This window comes from Callithrix jacchus, chromosome 10 (assembly GCF_049354715.1).
Source record: "Callithrix jacchus isolate 240 chromosome 10, calJac240_pri, whole genome shotgun sequence".
NCBI lineage: Eukaryota > Metazoa > Chordata > Mammalia > Primates > Cebidae > Callithrix > Callithrix jacchus.
In genome coordinates, this window is record NC_133511.1 from 29,747,843 (window position 1) to 29,771,324 (window position 23,482).

The 23,482-nt window shown below is 41.0% G+C and overlaps 1 protein-coding gene across 8 annotated transcripts in view; it reads right to left on the reverse strand.

Moving 5' to 3' along the window:
• Window positions 1-23,482, reverse strand: part of PRDM10 (PR/SET domain 10) — a 98,180-nt gene that overhangs the window by 33,912 nt on the left and 40,786 nt on the right. For all 8 annotated transcript variants that reach the window (XR_013523136.1, XR_013523135.1, XR_013523134.1 and 5 more), the window contains exons 3-8: window positions 21,657-21,821; window positions 19,738-19,797; window positions 9,975-10,200; window positions 7,710-7,951; window positions 5,642-5,845; window positions 856-928 (exon numbers count right to left, since the gene is read on the reverse strand). Coding sequence is in view for 4 of the 8 variants with exons in the window: in XM_035265089.3 (XP_035120980.3) it covers window positions 856-928; window positions 5,642-5,845; window positions 7,710-7,951; window positions 9,975-10,200; window positions 19,738-19,797; window positions 21,657-21,821 (970 nt within the window). In the remaining 4 variants the exon portion in view is untranslated. The remainder of the gene's footprint in view (window positions 1-855; window positions 929-5,641; window positions 5,846-7,709; window positions 7,952-9,974; window positions 10,201-19,737; window positions 19,798-21,656; window positions 21,822-23,482) is intronic.

A 23,482-nucleotide genomic window follows, 5' to 3' on the forward strand; every position in this document is an offset into this window, starting at 1 on the left:
TTCCCAAGCCCCAGAGCCTGCAGCTGGTGTCTGAAGTCAGGAGTGTCTTGCGGATGACTGCCATGAACCTGTGAAACTTGATCTAACTCTGGAGAGTTAGTGACAAAAGTACATTTCACAACCAAATCTACAACATAATGGATAAATCACTTGTTTTACATTCATATACTCGAATACCAAATAACAATGAGAATGAATAAATTATAATTATATACACTGATGTGGATGAATCTCATAAATACCATGTTGAGCAAAAGATACCCAGGCACCAAAAGGGTACATGTCACATAATTCTATTATGCACAATTCGATAATAAGCGCATCTTATGTGTGGTGCTGGAAGTCAGGAAAGAGTTACACTTGGGAGTGAGTAGGAATTAGAAGGCAGCACAAAGAAACGTCTGGGGCACGGTAATGCTCTGTTTCTTAATCTGGGTGCAGGTTACATGGGTGTGTTTATTTTGTGAAAATTTAAGATGTATACTTACGATGTGTACAGCTTTCTGTATGTAGATTATACTTCAGTGACATTTGCATTAAAAACAAAGTCAATGCCTGTCTTGGTATATCCTCAGAGACGATAAAATCTGGATAGGAATTGTCCTCTAATCTAGGTTCTAATTTGGTATGTGGAAGTTTTCATTATATTAAATATTATTTTCCAGCACAGATGAGAGAAATGTAAATATGTCATTGTAATTTGACCCTGAATTAGATGGAGATGTGTGTCTCTAAGAAACCTACTGGAATAGCTTCTGAAATATATTGAGACAAAACAATTAACGTTTCATAAAGATGTGATGATATACAATTTAGAATTCATATAGAAAATGTAAAACATAAACGTCTAACCACCTTTCCTTTCTTCCTCAGAAATGTCATGAATTTTCTGGTTCACGAACTCTGCATAGGATGCGGCGTACCACACCTGCAAGAAGCAAGTATATCATCAAGAACTGGGGACATCACCAGATGTTCTTTGCATGCTTAAATTATTTCCCCTGCTTACAGGAAACAATTCAGGCTTTCCCACAGCCCATTAACAAAGAAAAAAAAAGATCATGCTGTGAGCTCCCCTTGCAATACCTTTCCAGCAGATCAGTCAGGAAGTTCATTTGCCAAGACATACTGCATGGCTTTTCTTTTTCAGAAAGTGGTTACTAGAATTATAATCATAGTCTCTTCATCTAAATAAAACAGCCTCCTCTGATTTCTTATCTATATTTAAACACTGGTTTTTACAGGGCTGTAGCTATAGTGGCTGCCACCAAACAGCCTTATTGGGATCACCAATGACAACTTCAAAGGCAACCACCTTCTCCCGCCCACCCAGTGGCTACTTCTGCTCACTCTGTTTGCCTCTTTTTCTTTCTCCCTAACTTCTAAATATTGGTGTAGCTCAAAGCTTAGTCCGAGTGTAGGGCCTTCTTATTTTGACCTCAAGTGACCACAACCATTTCCAACCAACTCTATGTTAATGACTCCCAAATTAATATCTCTATCCCAGATGCTCTTTCTCTGTTCCCTCTGAGTGTGTTCAACTAGATATTTCGTATGTCTCACAAACAGATCAAATTTACCATGTCCAGAATGGAATTCTCAATGCTTTCCAACTCCCACTCCCACCCATCTTTCCCATCTTGATGAATACCTTCCGCCCAGTTGCTCAGATTTCAAACCTGAAAGGTGCCTTTGATTTCTCTGCTTGCTTCTATATACCTTTAGCAAGGACTACTCTCCCTCAGATGTTCTCCATCTCTGCTTTTGCCACCCTGATGCGTGCCAAGACCATTTCTTGCCTGGATAAACACCTGGCCTTCTGACTAGCCTCTCCTTTTCTCTGCAATCTACACAGGAGCCAGGGTGGTCTCCTTAAATCCCAGTTTCCCTAACTGGATCATTATACATCATATAAAAGGCATCAAAATATCACATGTATCAATAAAAAGAACACAATCAGATCTTGTCAGGCAGGCAATGGCTTCTCATCTCATAGTAAACCTGAAATGCTTGATGATAATCTCCAAAGGGCTCCACGATCTCCCCAACTTGGAAAAGCAACCTCAGCTCTTATCAGTCTCCCTGACCCATGCTTCAGTCAACGGAGCCTGCTTTCAGCTGCTCAAATATGCCAAGCGCTTCCCCACCCCAAGCCTTCAGCTCTGCTGTTTCACCTCCACAAGTCCTGGGCTCTTTGCCCTCAACCCTGCCCTCACCCTCAGTAGTGCTGGCCCCATTCCATAGTTCTCAGCCTCAACAGTGCCTCATCGGCAAGGCCTTTCCTAACCATCACATCAAAATCGGTCCCTTTCTTGTTACCTGCTCTTTCTGCACCAACTGTTTCCTTCATGGAACTTATCCCATGAGATATTCTTTGCTTCTTTACATCTTTCTGTCCATTTCTGCTCTAGCATACAGGTTCCCAGAACACAGGGAGCCAGTCTATGTTTTCTAGGGTCTCAAACATAGTAGGATTTCAATATATCCAATTACTAAATGAATTAATCATATATTGTTATGGAATATTAAGATATATGAAAACATTCATAAAGACACTTTACCATGGAATAATCGTCTACATAGTCTGTATTCTATAATTTAATTAACTACGCCCCTGTAGTTGTACTTTTAGATGGATTATCATTTTACTATTACAAAGTATACCCTAATCTATCAATTCCAAGGTATATTTTTAAATATTTTAACATGTCAGAAGTCAGGACGTGTCTCACACTCTAGGGCCTTCCACAGTCATGGCCACAGTGGAGCTCCTGCTACCTGCTCACTGCTCCTGCACAAACCTGGCCAAGCTCTTTGTACTGTTCTCACCCCATTCAGTTATGAGCCCAATGACACTCCATGAGTGAACACTTGCCAAGCAACGCAAATGCCAAAAAGATTTGCCATTTCCCTCAGAACACAAAAAATCTGAAAGCCATGTAAGGTTGGCATGCATCCTGCAGGGCTTCTCAGTAAGGCATCGGCTGTCAGAAACTTCCTACAGACTTGATCCAAAGCCTCTCCAGTTCCGAGGATACGTGATTCAATTGAGGAAAAAGACACAGATGAGTTCAGACAAATGGGAAAGCACCGTATCAAAACTTGCAGGCAGGTGATCAGTGGCTCGGGGAAACATCCCAGGGGCAATAGCAGAACACTTATTTTTAAAATATTGCAGCTGCATCCACGCTGTCAATGGCCCAGAAGATGACAGCATAGAAAACGGCACAAACGTCCACGATGAAGTCAAACAGTGATGGAGGAAAAAGAAGTCAGACTCTGCACACAAAGTGGTTTATACCGCAACCAATTTATTTTGCTTCAGCATGCCTTTTTATGCATGCACAAGTATGATGGAATTTTAAAATTAAGTCAAAATAAGTCTAAAATAGCTCCTTCTAAACATTTTTTATTTTTAAAAAGTATAATAATTTAATAGGTAGCATTTTTTTCTTAATGGTGCATAAAATAATAGTGCACCCTAAAGTCATTGGTATCTTAGGGTTTGTAAAATACAGTAGTCCAGTTCTGTCTTCTTTTTGTAACTATTTCCTCTGCTTAACTTTGAAGGATTAGATTTACTCAGCCAAGAACATTTTTGCTATATACTTCCAGAATTATTTTATGAAATAATGCAGTTCTACCATTAACATTCCTATTTTTTTAAAAAACATTCATTCATTGTACTGTATCCATTTATTTTTGCCAACTTAAATTAATGTAAATAGTAGTCATAGTTATTTTGAGGGTTTTTTAAATGGTTAATGTTGAAAATTTTAAGTTGTTTAAGTTCCAGGGTACACATGCAGGATGTTTACATAGGTAAACATGTGCATGGTGATTTGCTGGACCCATCATCTAGGTATTAAGCCCAAAATGCATTCGCTCTTTTTTCTGTTTTTAAACATTTTCTTACTATTTGTTTCCTCCTCCAGATAAAGTCAATTCCTGACATTTTTTCATTTGTCCATCTGGGTGTAGTGAAGCCTGTCAGTCTTCATAGTTGAACATTTTCATGTGTATTACAAATATTTCCCCCATTCTATTGTTTCCTTTTTGTTTTATGGTTGTTCATTACACTGAACTATTATATTCATATTTGTTTCTGTCCATCTTTATAGTCCCATCTACTGGTTTAAAAGAAAAAATCTCCCCTTCACAGTTAAAAAAATTCACCTCCTTTTTTTTTTTCTAATCAGGAATTTATTGGAATACATGGTATGAGATACGAATTTCCTTTTGCATATTTTCTTCAGGGTTTATGGATTCTCTAGCTGATGGTTTCAAAAACAGAGGTTTTGCACAAAATCCAGGATTCTTTCTCCCTCAAGAGAGGTATCCATTTCTGATTTGTACCATATGGAGGCACTGTGCAATTCAATGTTCATGTACTTACTTATATGAGCATTTATTGCCTATTTTTCATTTATATCAGGAAGCTAAAGACTATTTTGATCTCCTCTTTTGGCATGTTTTTAATATAAACTTTATTTTTAAAAAGGAATTTTCATTTAGAATCATAGCAAAATTTTATTATGTCAAGAATGACTATTTAGATAAATTTCAATAGTTATCACCCAAAAATATATTTCTGAAATGCACATAATTCTTTGAGTAAAATATTCATATAAAGAAAAAATTATTGCTCATACAGCTAAACATCTTGCCCATACATCTAAAAATCAGTTTCCCAACTATGCAGTGTGTAAAAAAAGTTAACCAAAATCTTTAATCACTCCACCACAGAAGCAGATACGTTCCTGTCAATGGTGTGACTTACAATTTTCTGATGTAACGATAGTGCGAAAGTGAGATACCTTCAGTAGAAATCTTCTGCGTGCCCATACACCATTCTGCTTTTCACTTTCAGTACAGTATTCAATAAATTACATGGGATAGTCAACACTTTATTATAAAATAGGCACTGTGTTAATTTTGCCCAACTGTAGACTAATGTAAGTGTTCTTATCACATTTAAGGCAGGCGAGGCTGAGGTATGATGTTCGTAGGTTGAGCGTAGTAAGTACACTTTCAGTTTACAATGTTTTCAGTTTGCAATGAGGCTTATTGGGATATAATTCCGTCACAGGTAGAGAAGCATCTAGACTGGTCTGCTCCCCAAAACAACTACCTCCTTACCCCACGGACCTAGTGCTTTCACGTAGGCTTTTTTTTTTGAGATGGAGTCTGGCTCTACACAATCTCCTGGGTCAAGTGGTTCTCCTGCCTCAGCCTCATGAGTAACTGGGATTACAGGCACCTGCCACACCCAGCTAATTTTTGTATATTTAGTAGAGATGGGGTTTCGTCATGTTGAGCAGGCTGGTCTTGAACTCTAGACCTGAAGTGATCCACCCACCTGGGCTTCCCAAGGTGCTGGGATTACAGGCATGACCACCATGTACGGCCTTACATAGGCCCTTTGGTAAGCATAAAAGCCATATACTTATCATTCTATTTACAGGATTATGTAGTGTACATAGTGTATGTGTACACTACATGGTAGCTACTCAAAAAGTATGTGAATTACAAGGAAATGACGTTTTTTTTAACAATCCCACTTTAAAGAAATAAAATTGCAAAAAGCCCTAAAAAAATCACTCTTGCTAGCAAATAGCAGCAGGGTCTGGCAGCACTGTACCTTCAGTTCCTGCTTGGGCTCCACATTTTTTATGGTTGTATAATACACATGGTGTCCATACTGGTAAGCCACAAGGTTCTGCTCCAGGTGATTCTGGGCTGGCCGTACAAACATCATCCAGTTACAAAGTGTCTCATCAGACAACTCAAACCACAGGTCTTCATGCAAATCCCTGTCTTTTCTGTCCCCTTTATCAAGAGAAACCTGCACGAAAAAAGTAAAAAGCCACACCAAAAACAAAACAAAACCTTCAATATGTGACGCATTTTGTAATGTCACAATACACAAAGTATTGCTCCTAAAATTAACCATATATCCTGGCTCTTCTCTTTGTATCTGGAAAAATCCTGGACCTATAACTTACAACTTGCCAAATGCCAAAGGGAAAAGATACTTTCTGAAGCCTCACCTGTAAGAAAATTACCTGGCAAAATGTAAAAGTTAATCTAATTGCATAGCTTTAGTTAATATTTCACAAAACGAACATGACAAAAAATGCTACAAGTTTGCCAGAAAATGCAAGCAAAATACTCTCTAGTTTATTACAATTTGCCTCCTGTTGGGGTTTCATTGCATTCATTTATAATAGGCAGCCCAGGGATAGGAATTTCTCTTTACAAAGTAATATTCTTGCATGGAGATTTTGAGAACTCGAAGAAAACCTCCCCATGACAGCAGCTGATTTGTCAAAAAACACATCCCAAATATTCACCCCTTCCCACTGCCCTTTCCTAGTTCTCTGGAGCCGTTATCTAAAAAGTGGACAGCAGAGAGGGCTGGACAGAAGCAAAAGGGTCAGTTGTAAACAGATGAATATAAACATACTTTACAACACAGGAAGCTATTCTTTAACCAGAGTCTATAGGTCAGACTTGTTTCAAAACTGGAAAGTGGTTTTCTCGCAAACATTACTAGCACATAGCAGATTACATTAAGCCTACATAATTCTCTTTGCATTTCAGTCAAAATTTTTTTAAATAAAGAAAGCAAGCTCCTGTTATGGGCTAAACTGTGTCTTCCTCAAAATCCATGGTGAAGCCCTACAGACTGTGACTGCATTTGGAGACAGGACTTTTAAAGGAGTAATTAATTTAAAATGAGGTCATTACAGCGGGTCCTAATCCAACAGGACTGGTCCTTATGAGAAGGGAAGATGGGCCAGGCGAGGTGGCTCACACCTGTAATTCTAGCACTTTGAGAGGCCAAGGCAGGAGAATCACTTGAGCTCAGGAGTTTAAGACCAACCTGGGCAACATGGCAAGACCCTGTCTCCATAAAAAATACAAAAATTAGCCGGGCGCAGTGGCTCTTGCCTGTAATCCTAGTACTTTGGGAGGCCAAGGCAGGCGGATCACAAGATCAAGAGATAGAGATCATCCTGGCCAACATGGTAAAATCCCATCTCTACTAACAATATAAAAATTAGCTGAGTGTGGTGGCATGTGCCTGTAGTCCCAGCTACTCGGGAAGCTGAGGCAAGAGAACTGCTTGAACCCAGAAGGCAGAAGTTGCAATGAACCAAGAGAGAGCCACTGCACTCCAGCCTGGTGACAGAGCAAGACTCCATCTCAAAAAAATCAAAATACAAAAATTATTTAAATAAGTAAATAAATAAGAAAGGGAGATTATGACATGGACACACACAAGCACTGAGGAAAGACCCTGTGAGGACACAGTGAGAAGGTGGCTTTCTTCAAGCCAAGGAGAGAGACCTCAGAAAAAATCAACCCTGCCAACACCATGATCTCAAACTTCCAGCTTCCAGAACAGTGAGAAAACAAGTGTCTATCGTTTCAGCCTCCTGGCCTGTGGTATTTTACTATGGCAGTCCTAGAAAACTACTGTGGCCCCTAAGAACTACCCCTCTCCGAATAATTCATATAACACTTTCAGGGAATAAAATTATAATCTCCATCTTATTAGTGAGTTTTCATTTAACCAAGTTAAGATAAAGAGAATACTAGCAAACAACTGCCAAGAAACAGAAATAAGGGGTCCAGTAGACAATACAGTGCTCCCTGAAACACTGCTGAAGAGCAGGAGTAAAGTGTGATAAAGCATAAATTACCTTGAGATGAATGTAACAGTCTTTCAGCTCCGAGCCCCTGACGAGAGGCCCCTCCACGGGCCCAAACTGGGTGCGCTTAGGGATGCGCCGCTTGGAGAACACCCCACCCAGAAACCTGTCTATGTAGAGTACCAGGGGGAGGCTCGCCCTCGCACGGGTGAGCACCGGCCGGTTGGGGATCGGGTGTAAGGGGCCATGCTTTGGGCACACTGAAGAATGCGCGTTATTGCACTCCTCACACCCTGCAAAAGAGAGAGAGAGTCTTGAAGAAAAGTCCTATTCCTCAGTATGACTTGATGTGAGGCAAAAAAATTCCGACCTGAAAAATCCCCAAGTCTATGTTTTCAAGTCAAAATTCAATTAACTCCTAATGGCACTACCCACTCAATGGTAATACATTCTCTCTGGTAGACCAGTAAAAATCCTGTAATTCTCCTCTAAAATTAGGCAGAATTTGCTTATGCCTGCCAAAAACAATTTGCAGGCCATGACTTACTTCTCTGCCAGAGAGTACTTTGAATAGTGACCACTAAAGTTACAAATCAACTACATGTCTGAAGAGTAAAAAGAGCTTACCAGGCTAAATGTTGCACTATCAGAGGAGACAAAATTGGCGAATTTTATAGTATGCAAATTATCTCAATAAAACTATTCAGGGGCCAGGGAGGAACCTTGACGATACTGTTGAATCAATTTTCTCAAAGGGAGTTGCAGAAGTCTATCTCAGCCTGTCTAACTGAACGGGAAAAGGGCTGTGCAGTCTGAAAGTTCAGTGCGTACTGTCCGATTAGATAACGTTAAAAGGAACAAATCCCCTTCCTTCATTCACTGGGATGACACAACTAGCTTAGCCCTGACAAGATGGACATTTTCAGATCATTCCAAGAGCACTCAGTTTGCACCAGTCCGGCCACACCCACTGCCTCTTTGCCATGAGCATCCATTTGTAAGCAAACTGCCAGAATGAGACAGGTACAGCCCCAAAATGGAGAAGAGCAAATGAACCACACAGCCCATGCCCATGACCCTTAACACACTTAACATGCTTTACCCTACTCTGGCTACACGGTGACCTGGTTTAGGAAACAGGTATTTTTAATTTCTACAATTATCAAATAACACAGCTGCATTGTATTATTTTTAAAATAAAATGATTTTCTGTGCATTTGACTTAGGAGTTGCCTTGAAAATGTATTAATTTGGCCGGGCAAGTCGCTCAGCCTGTACTCCCAGCACTTTAGCAGGCTGAGGCAGGCGGATCACTTGAGGTCTGGAGTTTGAGACCAGTCTGGCCAACATGGTAAAACCCGTCTTTACTAAAAAAAAAAAAAAAAAAAAAAAATTAGCTGGGCCTGGTGGTATACACCTGTAGTCCCAACTACTCTACCCTGCAGGCTGAGGCATGAGAATTGATTGAACCTGGGAAGTAGAGAGCCACAATGAGCTGAGCTTGTGCACTCCAGCCTGGGAGACAGTGAGCACTTGTCTCAAAAAAAAAAAAAAAAAAAAAAGAGGAAAGAAAATGTATGAATTCAAGGAAAACCAAAATAAGCAAGTTCTCTCTTGGATTGGGATTAGATGAGGAGCTTGAACACTGAGCTGAAGCAGACACATTTTAGCACCACCATACAGAAGGATGGATGAAACCACAAAGCTCTGAAGAGCCTCAGTAATGCAAATCAATGAGTAAGCACTTTGCCATATGAGCAAGAAAATCAAAAGAAACAATGATTTGGAATCTGAACCCCCAGCAGGCAGTAGGGTGGGGTAGCTGACGAAGGGTGCTGCTGAGGGGCCAGACTGCCTGAGCTGGAGTCCTGACCCTCAAATTATTGGCACCGCCCTGGGAAAGCTACCCACCTGGGATAGAACAACATTCTTAACAGGCTATCATGGCAAAGGCAAAGCAGCAAGGCAAACTTCTTAACGATGAAGTGGCTCAGGATCGGGCAAATCTACCATGGTGGTTTGGTGGCTGAAGCTCTGGTGTGAGAGACCTGGGCTCAGCTGCCTGATGCTCATTCGTCCCTATGTGACCTCAAGCGAGCTGCCCAATCTTCTGAGCTTCAGTTTACCCATCAGTAAAATTGGAACACAAATGACAGTGTTCCTCAAAGGGCTGCAGTGAAGGCCAGGTAAGATGATGCAGGCAGAGAATGTAGCCCAGTGGCTGCACACAGAAAGACCTGGTTTATGGGAGCTATGTTCACACACACACACAAGATGGACATAGCTTCCCTGGGGGAGTCGAGTGCCCATACTTACATAAGTCATGTGGGTCAAAGGGCCGGGGTGGGTCTGGCTCCCAGTCATCCAGATCTGTGTCCTCACCGTCTTCTTCCTCTTCTTCCTCAGTGTCGTCGTCCTCATCCTCATCCTCTTCCTCTTTCGCCTCCAGTCTACCTAGAGGGGTCTGCAGAGTTGCCAAAGGATCGGACCCATCCACACTCTCGATTGAAGGCAGCACCTGGTTATGCACTGGCAATGAGGCCTGGGCAAAAGATGAAGGCACAGAGTAAGTGGACACAGACACCTGTTTCAGTTGGCTGGTGCCGGCTGGCACAAACAGGACACAAGGGCTGGGTGGAATCTAGTCTTCATATCGGGCCTTGGAAAAATGACTTCCATCTACAGGCTGTGAGGAGGAGCCAGCTTCATTTTTGATGTCTGACTGCTCACAGTTTTCAAGCCTCCACCCTTCCTCTGCCCCTTCTGTCCCACACCTGGGCAGGCTAAGAAGGCTCAGGTGCTCCCTCATTTGGCAGCAGTGGGAGATTCAAAACTGGCAAGGCCCTGACCACCTGCATCCTGACCCCACCCCTTTCAACTCAACAAAACCTGGTCTCTTTCTTGCTCACTCACACTGTTCAAGAGGCCTGCCCTGTCTCCCAGAGACTTCAAATAGGTAAGCAACAGACCATTTCAATGTGTGCACATGAGAGATTGTCAGCTTCCACCTCTGAACTAAACCTGGGGAGGGGGTCCCTGTTGCCTTTCCAGAGTAGCCACACCACAGTTGCAGGGGGAATGAGTTGACCTATCCTCAACCGATTCTCTTTTAAAATTAACATGTCGTGCAACATATGATTGACAAAGTTCAAGAGCTGACAGCTCTCCTTTTAAACAGCTCAGACAGGCTGAAGTGTTTAAGTAAAAATGAAAGATACCAGGTGTGGTGGCACACGCCTGTAATCCCAGCATTTGGGAGGCCAAGGCAGGTGGATCACGAGATCAGGAGTTCAAGGCCAGCCTGACCAACATGGTGAAATCGCGTCTCTTCTAAAAATATAAAAATTAGCCGGGCGTGGTGGCGCACACCTGTAATCCCAGGTACTCAGGAGGCTGAGGCAGGAGAATCGGTTGAACCCGGGAGGTGGAGGTTGCAGTGAGCCGAGATCGTGCCACTGTACTCCAGCCTGGCTAGGCGACCAAGCAAGACTATGGCTGAAAAAAAAAAAAAGCACTCCCTTTATCTTCTCATATGTTGTTTTCCTCACCTAGAATGCTGTTTCCTCATCTGCCTCCTAAACCCTAGCACATTCCAGTTTCCCAATGAACCGCCTCTGACGCATCCAGCCCTCCCTGAGTCTCCTTTGCTCTCAACTGCAGCCCTTGGAACCGTAAAATCCCACTCCAAAACAGCACTCCGCTTCTGCTTCCACACTTCTTGACCTTGCCAGGCAGCCTGCATCATTCTGGAATAGTTCTATGACAACTTCTGTGACGTCCAGATCTTCCACACTTTGGTTGGGGCCCGGGACTTTCCTCTGGAGGTAGGTAGAAAAAGTGTAACCCTTCTGCCACAAGAATCAAATATTTGAAGGCCCAAATACCCTAATTCATTCAGTCATTTCTCACCTGACCAAACTCCCAGCTTCCTGATCGTCTTGCCATCTTCCCGATCATCATATAGTTCTCAGTGGATTCCATATTTTTATTAATACAACAGGGTGCACTAGTGTTTACGTTGGCCACACTGTTCTCCTGCAGACCCATCTTGAACTTGCAGTTAACTAAAATCCCTAAGTCCTCTTTTACCCTCATAGAGTGCTATTAAACCATTTTTCCCCTCCTCAGGACTTTAAGAGCTGATTTTTACTTAAATGGGGGATTTCACATTTATCTCCAGTAAATTTCCTTTCACTACTTTCATCTGTTTTTCCCATCTGCCAAGATCTTTAGACTCTAGATCCAGACATCTCACACATTATCCCTACAGCTTTGCATCCATTGCCAAACACCATCTATTTTGGTGATGAGTATGCATTTTCACAAGTCCATCTTGCCTCTCCAGTTGCACCTCAGGGAAGTAGACTATGGGCTTCGGAGTCGGGCATTTTGAGTAAAATCCTTGCCCCGCCACTTAGCAAGTTCCTACACTTCTCTGAACCTCAGTTTCTTTGTCTGTAAAATGGACACAGTAATACACGCCTCTGGTTGTTGTAAGGGTTAAGTGAAACAATATGTATAGAAGGCCAGTAGCAGAGTGTGTAGCATTTAGTACGTGCTTAGTACTATTTATTATTATCCTAAGTTCTTTAAGGACCATGATGACATTATATACTTCCTCTTCAAATTTAAAAGATTGATGAGCATAAAGTAGGTACTCAATGAAGATTAATTTGTTGAGAGATACTTGGCCTTTTGGGAAATGACATTAATCCCTTCAGGCATCTAGAGAAGTCTTTGTGGCTATTCACAGAAACATCCTTTTCCTGCTGTGCATCTCAGTCGGAACTTATCAAACTCTAAAAGAGACCACGGCCAGGCACTGTGGCTCACAACTGTAATCCCAGCACTTTGGGAGGCTGAGGCAAGTGGATCATCTGAGGTCAGGAGTTCAAGACCAGCCTGACTAACTGGTGAAACCCTGTCTCTATTAAAAATATAAAAATTAGCTGGGCATAGCAGCAGGCGCCTGTAATCCCAGCTACTCAGGAGGCTGAGGCAGGAGAATCACTTGAACCAAGGAGGAGGAGGTTGCAGTGAGCCGAGATCACACCACTGCACTTAGGCCTAGGTGACAGAGCCAGACTCCATCTCAAAAAAAAAAAAAACCAACAAAAAGAGGCCAGGCATGATGGCTCATGCCTGTAATCCCAGCACTCTGGGAGGCTGAGGTAGGAGGATCACTTAAGCCCAGGAGTTGAGACCAGCCTGGGCAACATGGTGAAACCCTGTCTCTACAAAAAATACAAAATTTAGCTGGGCAGTTGTGGCACATGCCTCCTGTGGACCCAGCTACTCAGGAGACTGACATGGGAGAACTGTTTGAGCCCAAGAGGTTGAGGCTGCAATGAGCTGTGATGGGGCCACTGCACTCCAGCCTGGGTGACAGAGTGAGGCCCTCTCTCAAATAATAATAATAATAAAGAACTCTACATAGAGCAATGGCACTGAGTGTGTTTACTGAGGGCCTGACTTGCACTGGCAATGTGGGAGCGTCGCCCAACACTTGAAACAATCAGAGTCCAGAAAGCACATCAAACTGGCTATCTCATACTGCATCCACACACTTAACAGGTGTTCATTTAACTTTTGCCTGACATTCCACTTCTGTAAGTCAGCATCTTTTAGAAAGTTTTATACGGGAGGCCAAAATTCTGGAAGATGCGTCTGCCTCAGCTTCAATAAAAACAGCATAAAATGCCCTGTAAAGGTGAGGACTCCACAGGGAACTTCTGGTGGTGCAGCTGCTGTGGCCACCTCCCCCTCTACCTCCTCACCAGAACCTGCAAGGAAGTGACTGTATTCCTGCTCCCCATCAGAGTACAGCTTACAATAACGGCCCTTGTCCTAAGCACTTAAGCATTATGCCAGAGTCAGTGATAAATGTTATCATACATTGAACAAACCAAAGCATATATGCACCTCTACCCCTCATAAATTCATTCTGCAGAGCCAACATGAAAGAATGGATTCAGCAATTCAGTTAATCTAGTGAAACCACGATGCATTTTTTCCCAACAGATGCTGTTATAGACTCTGATTTGGCATGGTGACTGGCTGCTTGCCACTGCTGAGAAAGCTGACATCAAGATAAAACCAACAACCTTCACCTCCCCATGCTGGACATCTCTCCTAACAGACTACGGCAAAAGGAAACACTTAAACATTACCTTTATCTTTAAGAGCTGATGCTAAAAGCAGAGTTTGGATATTTACCAGAAACGTGCAAACTACTGTTGAAAAGGAATAGAAAGAGCTGGTGACAATCATTTCTAGGTAAGAACTATACATTTCTAGACAACACAGAGCTTAACACACAGCAGGCATGCATTACAAATTTGTTTAATGAATCACAAATTCAAATTCAGCTGGTGTTTACTCAGTGCTAGGCATATATTTGAACTCCTTTGAGGTCGGGTGATATTACAATGCTCCTAAGTGGCAAAGATGAAATTTAAATTCTGACTCTGCACTGCTTTTTCCACTACATCACAATGGCCCTAGGGAATTCAGTCTATTCAAGGAGGGCAGCAGAAGAGGTAAACATCACCCACACTTTGAATACCTGGGCAACAAGGTAACCACACATGCTCCTAAGGTCATATCCAGGCAGTAGGCTGGCAAGCAGTGTGTGTCAGGTTCACTTAGAGGAAGAATATGAAACAAAACCATTTAATCCTCTGCATTTTGTCATGTACAATGAAACACAGTAAAAGAAAAAGGGATCTATAAACTTATGGTATACTTTCTCCTTCTCACTTAATACCACTCTCTGTAATTATTTCTGAAAGGACATAATGCATTTCAGGATACAATTTATTTGAGAGGTGAAAGATGAAACGACTCTGGACAGCAGCACACACAACAGAATGCTTCTTGATTCCTACTGAGACCAATTATCAGTGCGGCATATTTTCTTCTCAGTGTGTGGGGAGTCACACATGTTTGTTTTCAAAAACAAAGAGGAGACTATGCCTGGAGACCACCGATGCCTTTGTTAAGGACGAGGGAATGCATACATGAAAAAGGCTTCAAGCACATTTTGCCCCCACTAAAAACAACTGAAAATATAATAGGAACCTTTTGACTAAGAAAGAAACAACAAAAACAAAAAAACAACCGTCATCTGTGTTAAACCCTCAACCTAACTTTCTATCCAGAATTTATCCAGGTCACCAAATAAACTGACAAACGCTGAGGTGTTATAACCAGAAATAAAAACTGTGCTGGTTGAAAGAAAACTGCCGTGAAGAAAGATGCTAAGCCAACAGTTACACTGCCTTGTAACGTCAGGATTCGCGGAGCTGAGTACAACTTCCCTTTTGAACAAAACATGAAACAAGCAGATTGCTTTTGGAGATTGGAAAAGATGAAGGGCTCTTTGAAGTGCAAATGGCAATGAACCCTCTAATTAAAACTATCCCTTAATATTAACACAACAAAAATGTGTCTATCAGATTGGCAAAATTTGAAAAGAATGCAAATACTCAGTGTGGCAAGAGTATGTGGAAATGGGGCACTCTTGTACACTACATTGTTAGCAGGAATACAAGAATTTTCAGTGTCTGAAAAGCAATTAAGAAAATCAATTCTCAAAATAATTTCAAACAAATATCAAATAGAACAGTATAATAAACCTCATGTATCTATAACTCAGCTCAACAATTAACTCATGGCCAATCAACTTTTTTTTTTTTTTAAAGACAAAGTATCTGGAGTGCAGAGTGGCTTAATCACAGCTCACTGCAGCCTCAACCTCCCAGGTGCAAGTGATCCTCCCATCTCAGCCTCCCAAGTAGCTGGGATTACAGACACATACCACCATGCCTGACTAATTTTTTAAGTTTTTGTAAAGACAGGGGTCTCACTATGTTGCCTAGACTGGCCTTTTTTTTTTTTTTTTCTTTTTTATAAAACCAGCTCACCTTCATGCTTGTCTTTAACTCCTGGTTTCAAGTGGTCCTCCTGTCTCGGGGCTCACAATGTGCTGGGATTATAGATGTAATTCACCGTGCCTGGCTAATTCACGGCCAATCTTATTTCAACTAATCTCCCACCTTCTTTCTCTCTCACTGGATTATTTTGAAGCAAAACCAAGACATTTTATGTTTTTATCTGTAAATAGTTGAGCATATATCTCTAAAATGAAATGACTTTTAGAGTCTCACTCTTGTTCTCCAGGCTGGAGCGCAATGGCGTGATCTTGGCTCACTGCAACCTCCGCCTGCCAGGTTCAAGCGATTCTCCTGCTTCAACCTTCTGAATAGCTAGGATTACAGGCACCCACCACCATGCCCAGCTAATTTTTGTACTTTTAGTAGAGACGGGGTTTTACCATGTTGGCCAGGCTAGTCTCCAGTTCCTGACCTCAGGTGATCCGCCTGCCTCAGTCTCCCAAAGTGATGGAATTCAGGTGCGATCTACTGCACCCGGCTGTCATTTCTTAATCTATCAAATATTGACTTAGTGTTATGATTTCCCCAATTGCCTGATATATTGTTTTACAGTTAGCTTGTTCAAATCAGAATCCAAACGAGGTCCACATATTGCATCTAACTGATATGCCTCTGACGTCTCCTTTAATACGTAAGCTCCCCTTCCTGTTCTTTTCTCTTGCAATTTATTTGTAAAAGAAACCAAACCATTTGTCCTAGAGAATCTCCCACAGGCTGGTTTTGCTGACTGCATTTGTGTGTATCTTTTAATTTGTTCCATTTTGTCTACCATGCTTCCTAGCTGGTACTTGAATCTAGACAATCAGATTCCGGTTTTTTGGGGAAGAATACTTCATATGTGGTATAATGCAATAGGAAGTAGATAATACCAGGAGGCATATCATGAATGGCTGTGTCTCTGTTGGTGACATTAAGAATGGTCAGAAGATTAAGTTGTTAAAACTCGGATCTATCCATTATACTATTCCCTAGCTTTTTCCTGATGGTTTCAGACTACCGTTGATAATCATTGCCTAAATTGTGTCATTAGGGGCTGCAAAATGGTGATATTCTAAGTCAATCATCCCCTCTTTGTTTATTAGTAAGAATGTTTCTATAAAGAAAATTCCCTCAGGAAGCAATTGGTTACCTGAGTACCTTCAAGGAGAAAGGCAGGATTCTTTTTCTCCATTTACCAGTTTTTAGAATAATGTAAATTCTAGCATCCTCAAAAAGTGACCAATGAGTTACTTCTTTTAGCATCAGTATGAACTTGTAGACTACGTATATGTAAGTACTTCAATCTATTGCAGATGTTATCCTTTTTTACAAGTCAATTTGACCCATTTTGTCCCCTTCAAGTTCTTGCCATAGGAAACCAGAAGTTTTTAATAGCAGCCCTGCATTCAAAGACGACACGATGCTCCAAGTTCATCGGTACATTCCCTGCCCCGGAGTTGGAATCTGCCATTTCTCCAAGAAGCCCTAATTCCTTTTGCTGGTGAATTGTATTTAAGAGAGCACATCGTAGCATTAGGGATACTCACTGCTACTGGGCTGATCACTGTGTCTAAACTACTTCAATGGCCAGAACTAGAAAACACACGTTTTTTTTTCATTTTTTGTTTTGTTTTTGAGACACAGTCTCACTCTGTTACCCAGGCTGAAGTACAGCAGCCCAATGTCAGCTCACTGCAACCTCCACCTCCTGGGTTCAAGCGATTCTCCTGCCTCAGTATCCCAAGTAGCTGGGATTATAGGCATGAGCCACCATGCCCGGCTAATTTTTGTATTTTTAGTAGAGATGGGGGTTTTACCATATTGGCCAGGATAGTCTCGAACGCCTGACCTCAGGTGATCCACCTGCCTTAGCCTCCCAAAGTGCTAGGATTACAGGCGTGAGCCATCACACCCGCCTTTTTTTTGCTTTTTTTTTGAGACAGAGTCTTGCTCTGTCACCCAGGCTGGAGTACAGTGGCACAATCTCAGCTCAATGCAATCTCTGCCTCCCAGGCTCAAGTGATTCTCCCAACTCAGCCTCCAGAGTAGCTGGAATTACAGGCATTTGCCACCATGCCTGCCTAATTTGTTAATTTTTTTTTTAGTAGAGACAGGGTTTCACCATGCTGGCCAGGCTAGTCTTGAACTCCTGACCTCAGGTGATCCACCACCTCGGCCTCCCAAAGTGCTGGCATGACAGGCGCCTGGCCAGAAAACACGTTTTTTAAGAGAAAGCATATTTCAAGTCCGTGTTCATATTCCAATTCAAATTTAGGATTCTGGGTTTTTATTTCATTGGTTTGATTTTTATATTTGTATCTTTTTTCACTTTTACAAAAAGCTTGGTTCTTAACTTAAAATATAAATAACTTCTGTCTCTACCATTTATCTTTGGGGTATTTATCCTAAGGAAATAATCTGATACAATATCCGTGACAGCATTTTCTATAATAGCAAAAAAGAAAAAGGAAGTAATCTACATGTAAAATAATAAATGAAGAATATATACAATAGTATATCCTAATATATATTTAATTATTAATCAGTCATGGCACTCTGTAATACAGGATTATATATATATGTATATAATCCATATATATATATATATGATCCATTGCTTGATAGAATCAATGAATATTTACAGAAATAAGGTTTTGGTCAAGAATATACCTAATTACTACAAAAAATTATTAAAATAAAGAATAATTCTCATTTAAGTTCAAAGACCCCACTATATTAACAGTTCACTGCCAGTTATGAATGAATTTAACTCCAATTTATATAACAGAGGTTCCTAACAACCCTCTCTATATTTCAGATGATATTAATATAACTAGTGTTCATTTTCTAAATTTTAAAATAGAAGCATACAAATCTTCTACCAAGAAATAAAAAAGCAGAAAGTGCTTCTTTTAAAATTTAACTTAAAATTTTTTTTTTGAGACAGAGTCTCCAGCCAGGCTGGAGTGCAGTGGCACGATCTTGGCTCACTACAACTTCCACCTCCCAGGTTCAAGTGATTCTTGTGCCTCAGCCTCCCAAGTAGCTGGGATTACAGGTGCCTGCCACCATGCCCGGCTAATTTTTTTGTATTTTTAGTAGAGACAGGGTTTCATGTTGGCCAGACAGGTCTCGAACACCTGACCTCAATCAAGTGTTCTGTCTGCCTTGGCCTCAGCAAGTGCTGGGATTACACTCGTGAGCCACCACTCCCAGCCAGAAAGTGCTTCTTAATGAGAATAATTTAATTATTAGTAAGTCATGGCACTCAGTAATACAGACAAATTACAGCCACATTACCTGACATGAAAGTAAACTTATTTGGTTTTTTGAGACAAGGTCTTACTCTGCCACCCACGCTGAAGTGCAGTGGTGCAATCAAAGCTCACTGCAGCCTCAAACTTCCGGGTTTAAGGGATCCTCCCACCTCAGCCTCCTAAGTGTCTGGGACCACAGGAGTGCACAGGCTAATTTTTAAATTTTTGCAGAGATGGGGTCTCACTATGTTGCCCAGTCTGGTCTCAAACAGTTCTCCCACTTTAGCTTCCCAAAGTGCTGGATTACAGGCATAAGCCTCTGTGCTCAGCTGCTCCCACACCTTCTTTATCACTTTCACATTCTTGCAGAAAGTAAGGAGGAAGTCGTCAAAGCCAAATAGAATGTATTAGGAATGCAAGTAATGGTAAAGAAGTGTTTTAAAAGAAAACCAAGAAGAACTCAACTTTTCAGAAGCTGGCATGAGGAAAATTGGACCAAATTTATATGTGATTTAAGCAGGATTTTTTTCAGCATTTTTCTAAAAATAGAGCAAGTACAAAAACTATCCCAATTTCAAAAAAAAAAGGCACTTTTAAACCTCATGATTATTCTTTGGTACTTGAACCAATACCCTGTTTATATTCTTATTTTAAAAAATGTATCTGATAAATCACTTTCTGCTACCAGATTATTCCAATATATACTTACTGAAGTATGTTAGTATTATGTAACATTTTGTTTTGTTTTCATTAAAGGAGCTGGAGAACATTCTTCGTACATAAGAAACAAACATCCAGAGATGGCACAGTGCAAAGGGATGGGGACATTCCAGGCCACAGTGGCATTCACAGTTATCCCCAAACAAAAAAAAAAAGGCAATTCATTACCTGCTGAGCTGTAGCATCCTGCTGGACGTAAGCTACCTGGCCTGGGTCTGTAAACAGAGTCTAAAAAAAAAAAAAAAAAAATTATCAGTAGATCTTTAGCTAGCCTGCCTACACAGAAAGATTATTCTACTGCTAAACTAAGTACCGATTTTTAGAAAAGTTAACTCCCATTTTAGCTAGTAACAATCTTTCTTTAATAAAGAAAATAAAGATAGTAATCTTAAATTTAGTGAAAGCCTTTCATTCAGATGGCTCCAAAGAGACCGCATAAGCTAACAATCCCGATGGCTAACCTACTTCACAATTTTACTCTGAAGCAAAGCCCCTCTTGGGGTTGAATGTCACAGTTAAAAAGGCATCTCATGAAAACAAAAGAGACATGACATGAACAAGGGTTTACACGTTCACATATAACACTACTCACAGGAGTAGACTTGTGATTAAATGAAAATTGATGGAGACAGACAGGTATACAGAAGAGGATTACATACCCAAGGATTACAGCTATTTCAAATGTAAGTGCATGTTTGTTATCAGAAGAGAAGGAAAATAAATTGAACTGAACGTTCCATGGGTTCCTTTTTGGATAGTCAGTAAAGTCATAATTAAAAGAAAAATACTAATCATCAGAAAGATGCAGTAAGTTGGGTCATGATGCAGCAAAGCTAACTAGAGAAAATGCTTAAAAACTATTATAGCCAGGGCACCACAGTTAATTAATATCTCTAATCCAGAAAAATGTCCTTTCTTCTAAAGTTTTTAAAAATCTGGCCGGGTGCAATGACTCATGCCTGTAATCCCAGCACTTTGGGAGGCCAAGGCAGGAGGATCACCTGAGGTCAGGAGTTCGAGACCAGTCTGGCCAACATGGCAAAATCCCATCTCTATTAAAAATACAAAAATTATTGTGGTGGTGGGCGCCTGTAGTCTCAGCTGCTTGGGAGGCTGAGACAGAAGAATCACTTGAACCCAGGAGGTAGAGGTTGCAGTGAGCTGAGATTGCAGTACTGTACTCCAGCCTAGGAGACACAGCAAGACTCTGTCTCAAAAAAATAAAAATAAGTAATAAAATAAAAATTATCCAAACTCAGACATTTAGTAACACTGCAACAAAGTAAAAGTTGCTCAAAGGACATTCTTACATAAACTAATCTTTTTCAATATAGGCAGGGGACTGAAACTTAAGCAGAGATATTCCAAAAGTACCACTAAGTATTCAGTGATTCTATATGTAGATTTGAAAGGCACTGATTAGGCAAGCCTCACTTCTTTTTGGAAGTGAGCTGAGCCTCTTTATGAAATATCAAATAAGGGCAAATTTTTATTACCAAAATGCTACTATAAAAGTATAGATGTAAAGCTATCCATTTCAAAGTACTTTATACGTTGTAAAGTGCTAATAATGTAAATTAACATTTACATGTTGGGGGATATTGGTGTCACTCATTTGGAAGCTATACTGCAAGTCACTGGCAAAAAATAAAAGCAGATGTAATTGTAAGGCTTTTACCAGTAAACACCTTTGCTTCTATTACAGGCTTGCAAATCAGTAAGTTACTAAGAAGTGGTACTTGATGAGCTTAGCAGGACCCTTTCTTACACATTTAGCTGAAAGAATCAAACCATTTTGGCCTGGTTCTTGATGCTTAGGTATAATAACAAACTCATTACCTAGTCAACAGTCACCAGAAAGAAGAGCTATACGCAAACCCATGCTCTAACTCCGTATTGCATTTAGTGTGGAGACACAAATCACATCTTCCTCTGCCAAGTTGGGGTTACAAGCTCCTTGAGAGCACAAATCTTATCTGAATATGTTCTGCACACCAGTACCTAGCACAATGACTGACAGAAAGTAAACACAAGTAATTGGCTAATTAGTTACTTAACGAATTATAAACAAATAATCTTTCACATGCCTGCGCGGCTTCCACCGGATGGATGTACACCAGCGTGTGCTCTGGACCATCCACTGATGTGTAGGAGGCACCATCTGCCGTGTACACCACCTGCTGGGGTGGGCGAACCTGGTCATCAGTGTAGACGATCTGAGCCACTGTTCCTGTGTCCGGAACAAAGTGCACCTGGTGTAAAAAGCAGGCAAGGACGTAGAACCAAGTCAGTCTCACAAGGTAAGTGATCAACAAGCACACCTGGGCTTCTAATTCCCGATGAAAGGAGAATGGGGATAGATACACCTTCATGTTCAGTGAGCTGGTGACTAGAGGAGAACCCAAGGACCTGGTCATTGATTTACTGCTAAATGTTAGGCAACCAACTTATATTCCCCGTTGCCTCAAATGTCTAATGCAGATAACTCTTTTGAGGAGTAATAAGGGCGTGCTTAATTGATCCTGGAAATGACACTGAGGATTCCTGCTTGACAACAGTACCAGAATAAAAAATACAATTACTTTGCAATGTGAAAAAATATGTCAAGACTCAAAAGCCAATTGCTCTCAACACATTGTAAGAATTCTACTTTACAACTAATAGTGCCTTTCAGTGAACACCTTAAAATAAAGTCACTTTTGGTCAGGTGCGGTAGCTCATGCCTATAATCCCAGGACTTTGGGAGACCGAGGCAGGTGAATTATCTGAGGTCAGGAGTTCAGGACCAGCTTGGCCAACGTGGTGAAACTCCATCTGTACTAAACAAATGTAAAAATTAGCCTGTAATCCCAGTTACTTGGGAGGCGGAAACAAGAGAATTGCTTGAACCCAGGAAGCGGAGGTTGCAGTAAGTTGAGATCGCACCATTGCACTCCAGCCTGGGTGACAAGAGTGAAACTCTGTCTCAAAAAATAAATAAATAAGGTCACTTTCTTTCCTGCAAGTTGTTTTGTATACAAAAGACATACTGGAGGTGTATCAGTAAATGCTTGCTGAATCAATGAACAGACTAGAACTCTTCCTTGCCAGGTAGGTGAAGACACATAAGTACTTTTAAGGGGTTCTGGACAACTATTTCAGCTGTCACTGGGGTAAACAATTTTCTCCCAGGACTTAAGGAACTAAAACAGATAGCGAGTTTTGTAAAATATTTTCTGAGTGGTCAAGTTTGGAGGACTGAATTACTGACGGCTCGAGCTTGGCACATGGCCTGATGTCTGCTATTGAAGGTCTGGAAGCAGATGGCCAAAGCACACATTTGGGAGGATAATTTACGTGTTGCTGTCGAAGTCAGACACTCTTAGAGTGGGATCCTTGCTCTTATACTGCCTTGGCTTTGGGCCTGACTTCTTTATGTCAGTTTTCCCCAGTGAAGGATAGTAGATCCCAAAGATAATACGTACTAATTTAATCCCCGGAAGGAAACCTAAGAGGCAAAATGTAATCAAACACCACAGAAATACAACAAACTTCCACATCTACACTAAATGATTAGTCTGGCTTCTACATAAATTTGATTTGTCCAAGAAAATAAAGTTTGTCCATTAGAAAAAGTAGGCTCATATTTGAACAGTCTTAATTGCTATAAGATAATTTTATGACTTTAGATTTGTTCATTAACATCAAAGCCTTGAACTAGTTTCAGTGCTTAAAAAGGGAAAACATGTTTCCTTCAGACAAGCTATCCAAGCTTGGTCTTCATCACTCATTAAATCAGAATTCCCGGTTGGCAGAACCATTTGGGAGGAATGAGTGCCACAGGGACCCTGACCTTGGCTATCTACTGTCTCATTACCCACAGACAGGGCCCTGGTCATGCAGCATCACAAGCAGATTTTCTTTTGTTTTGCTT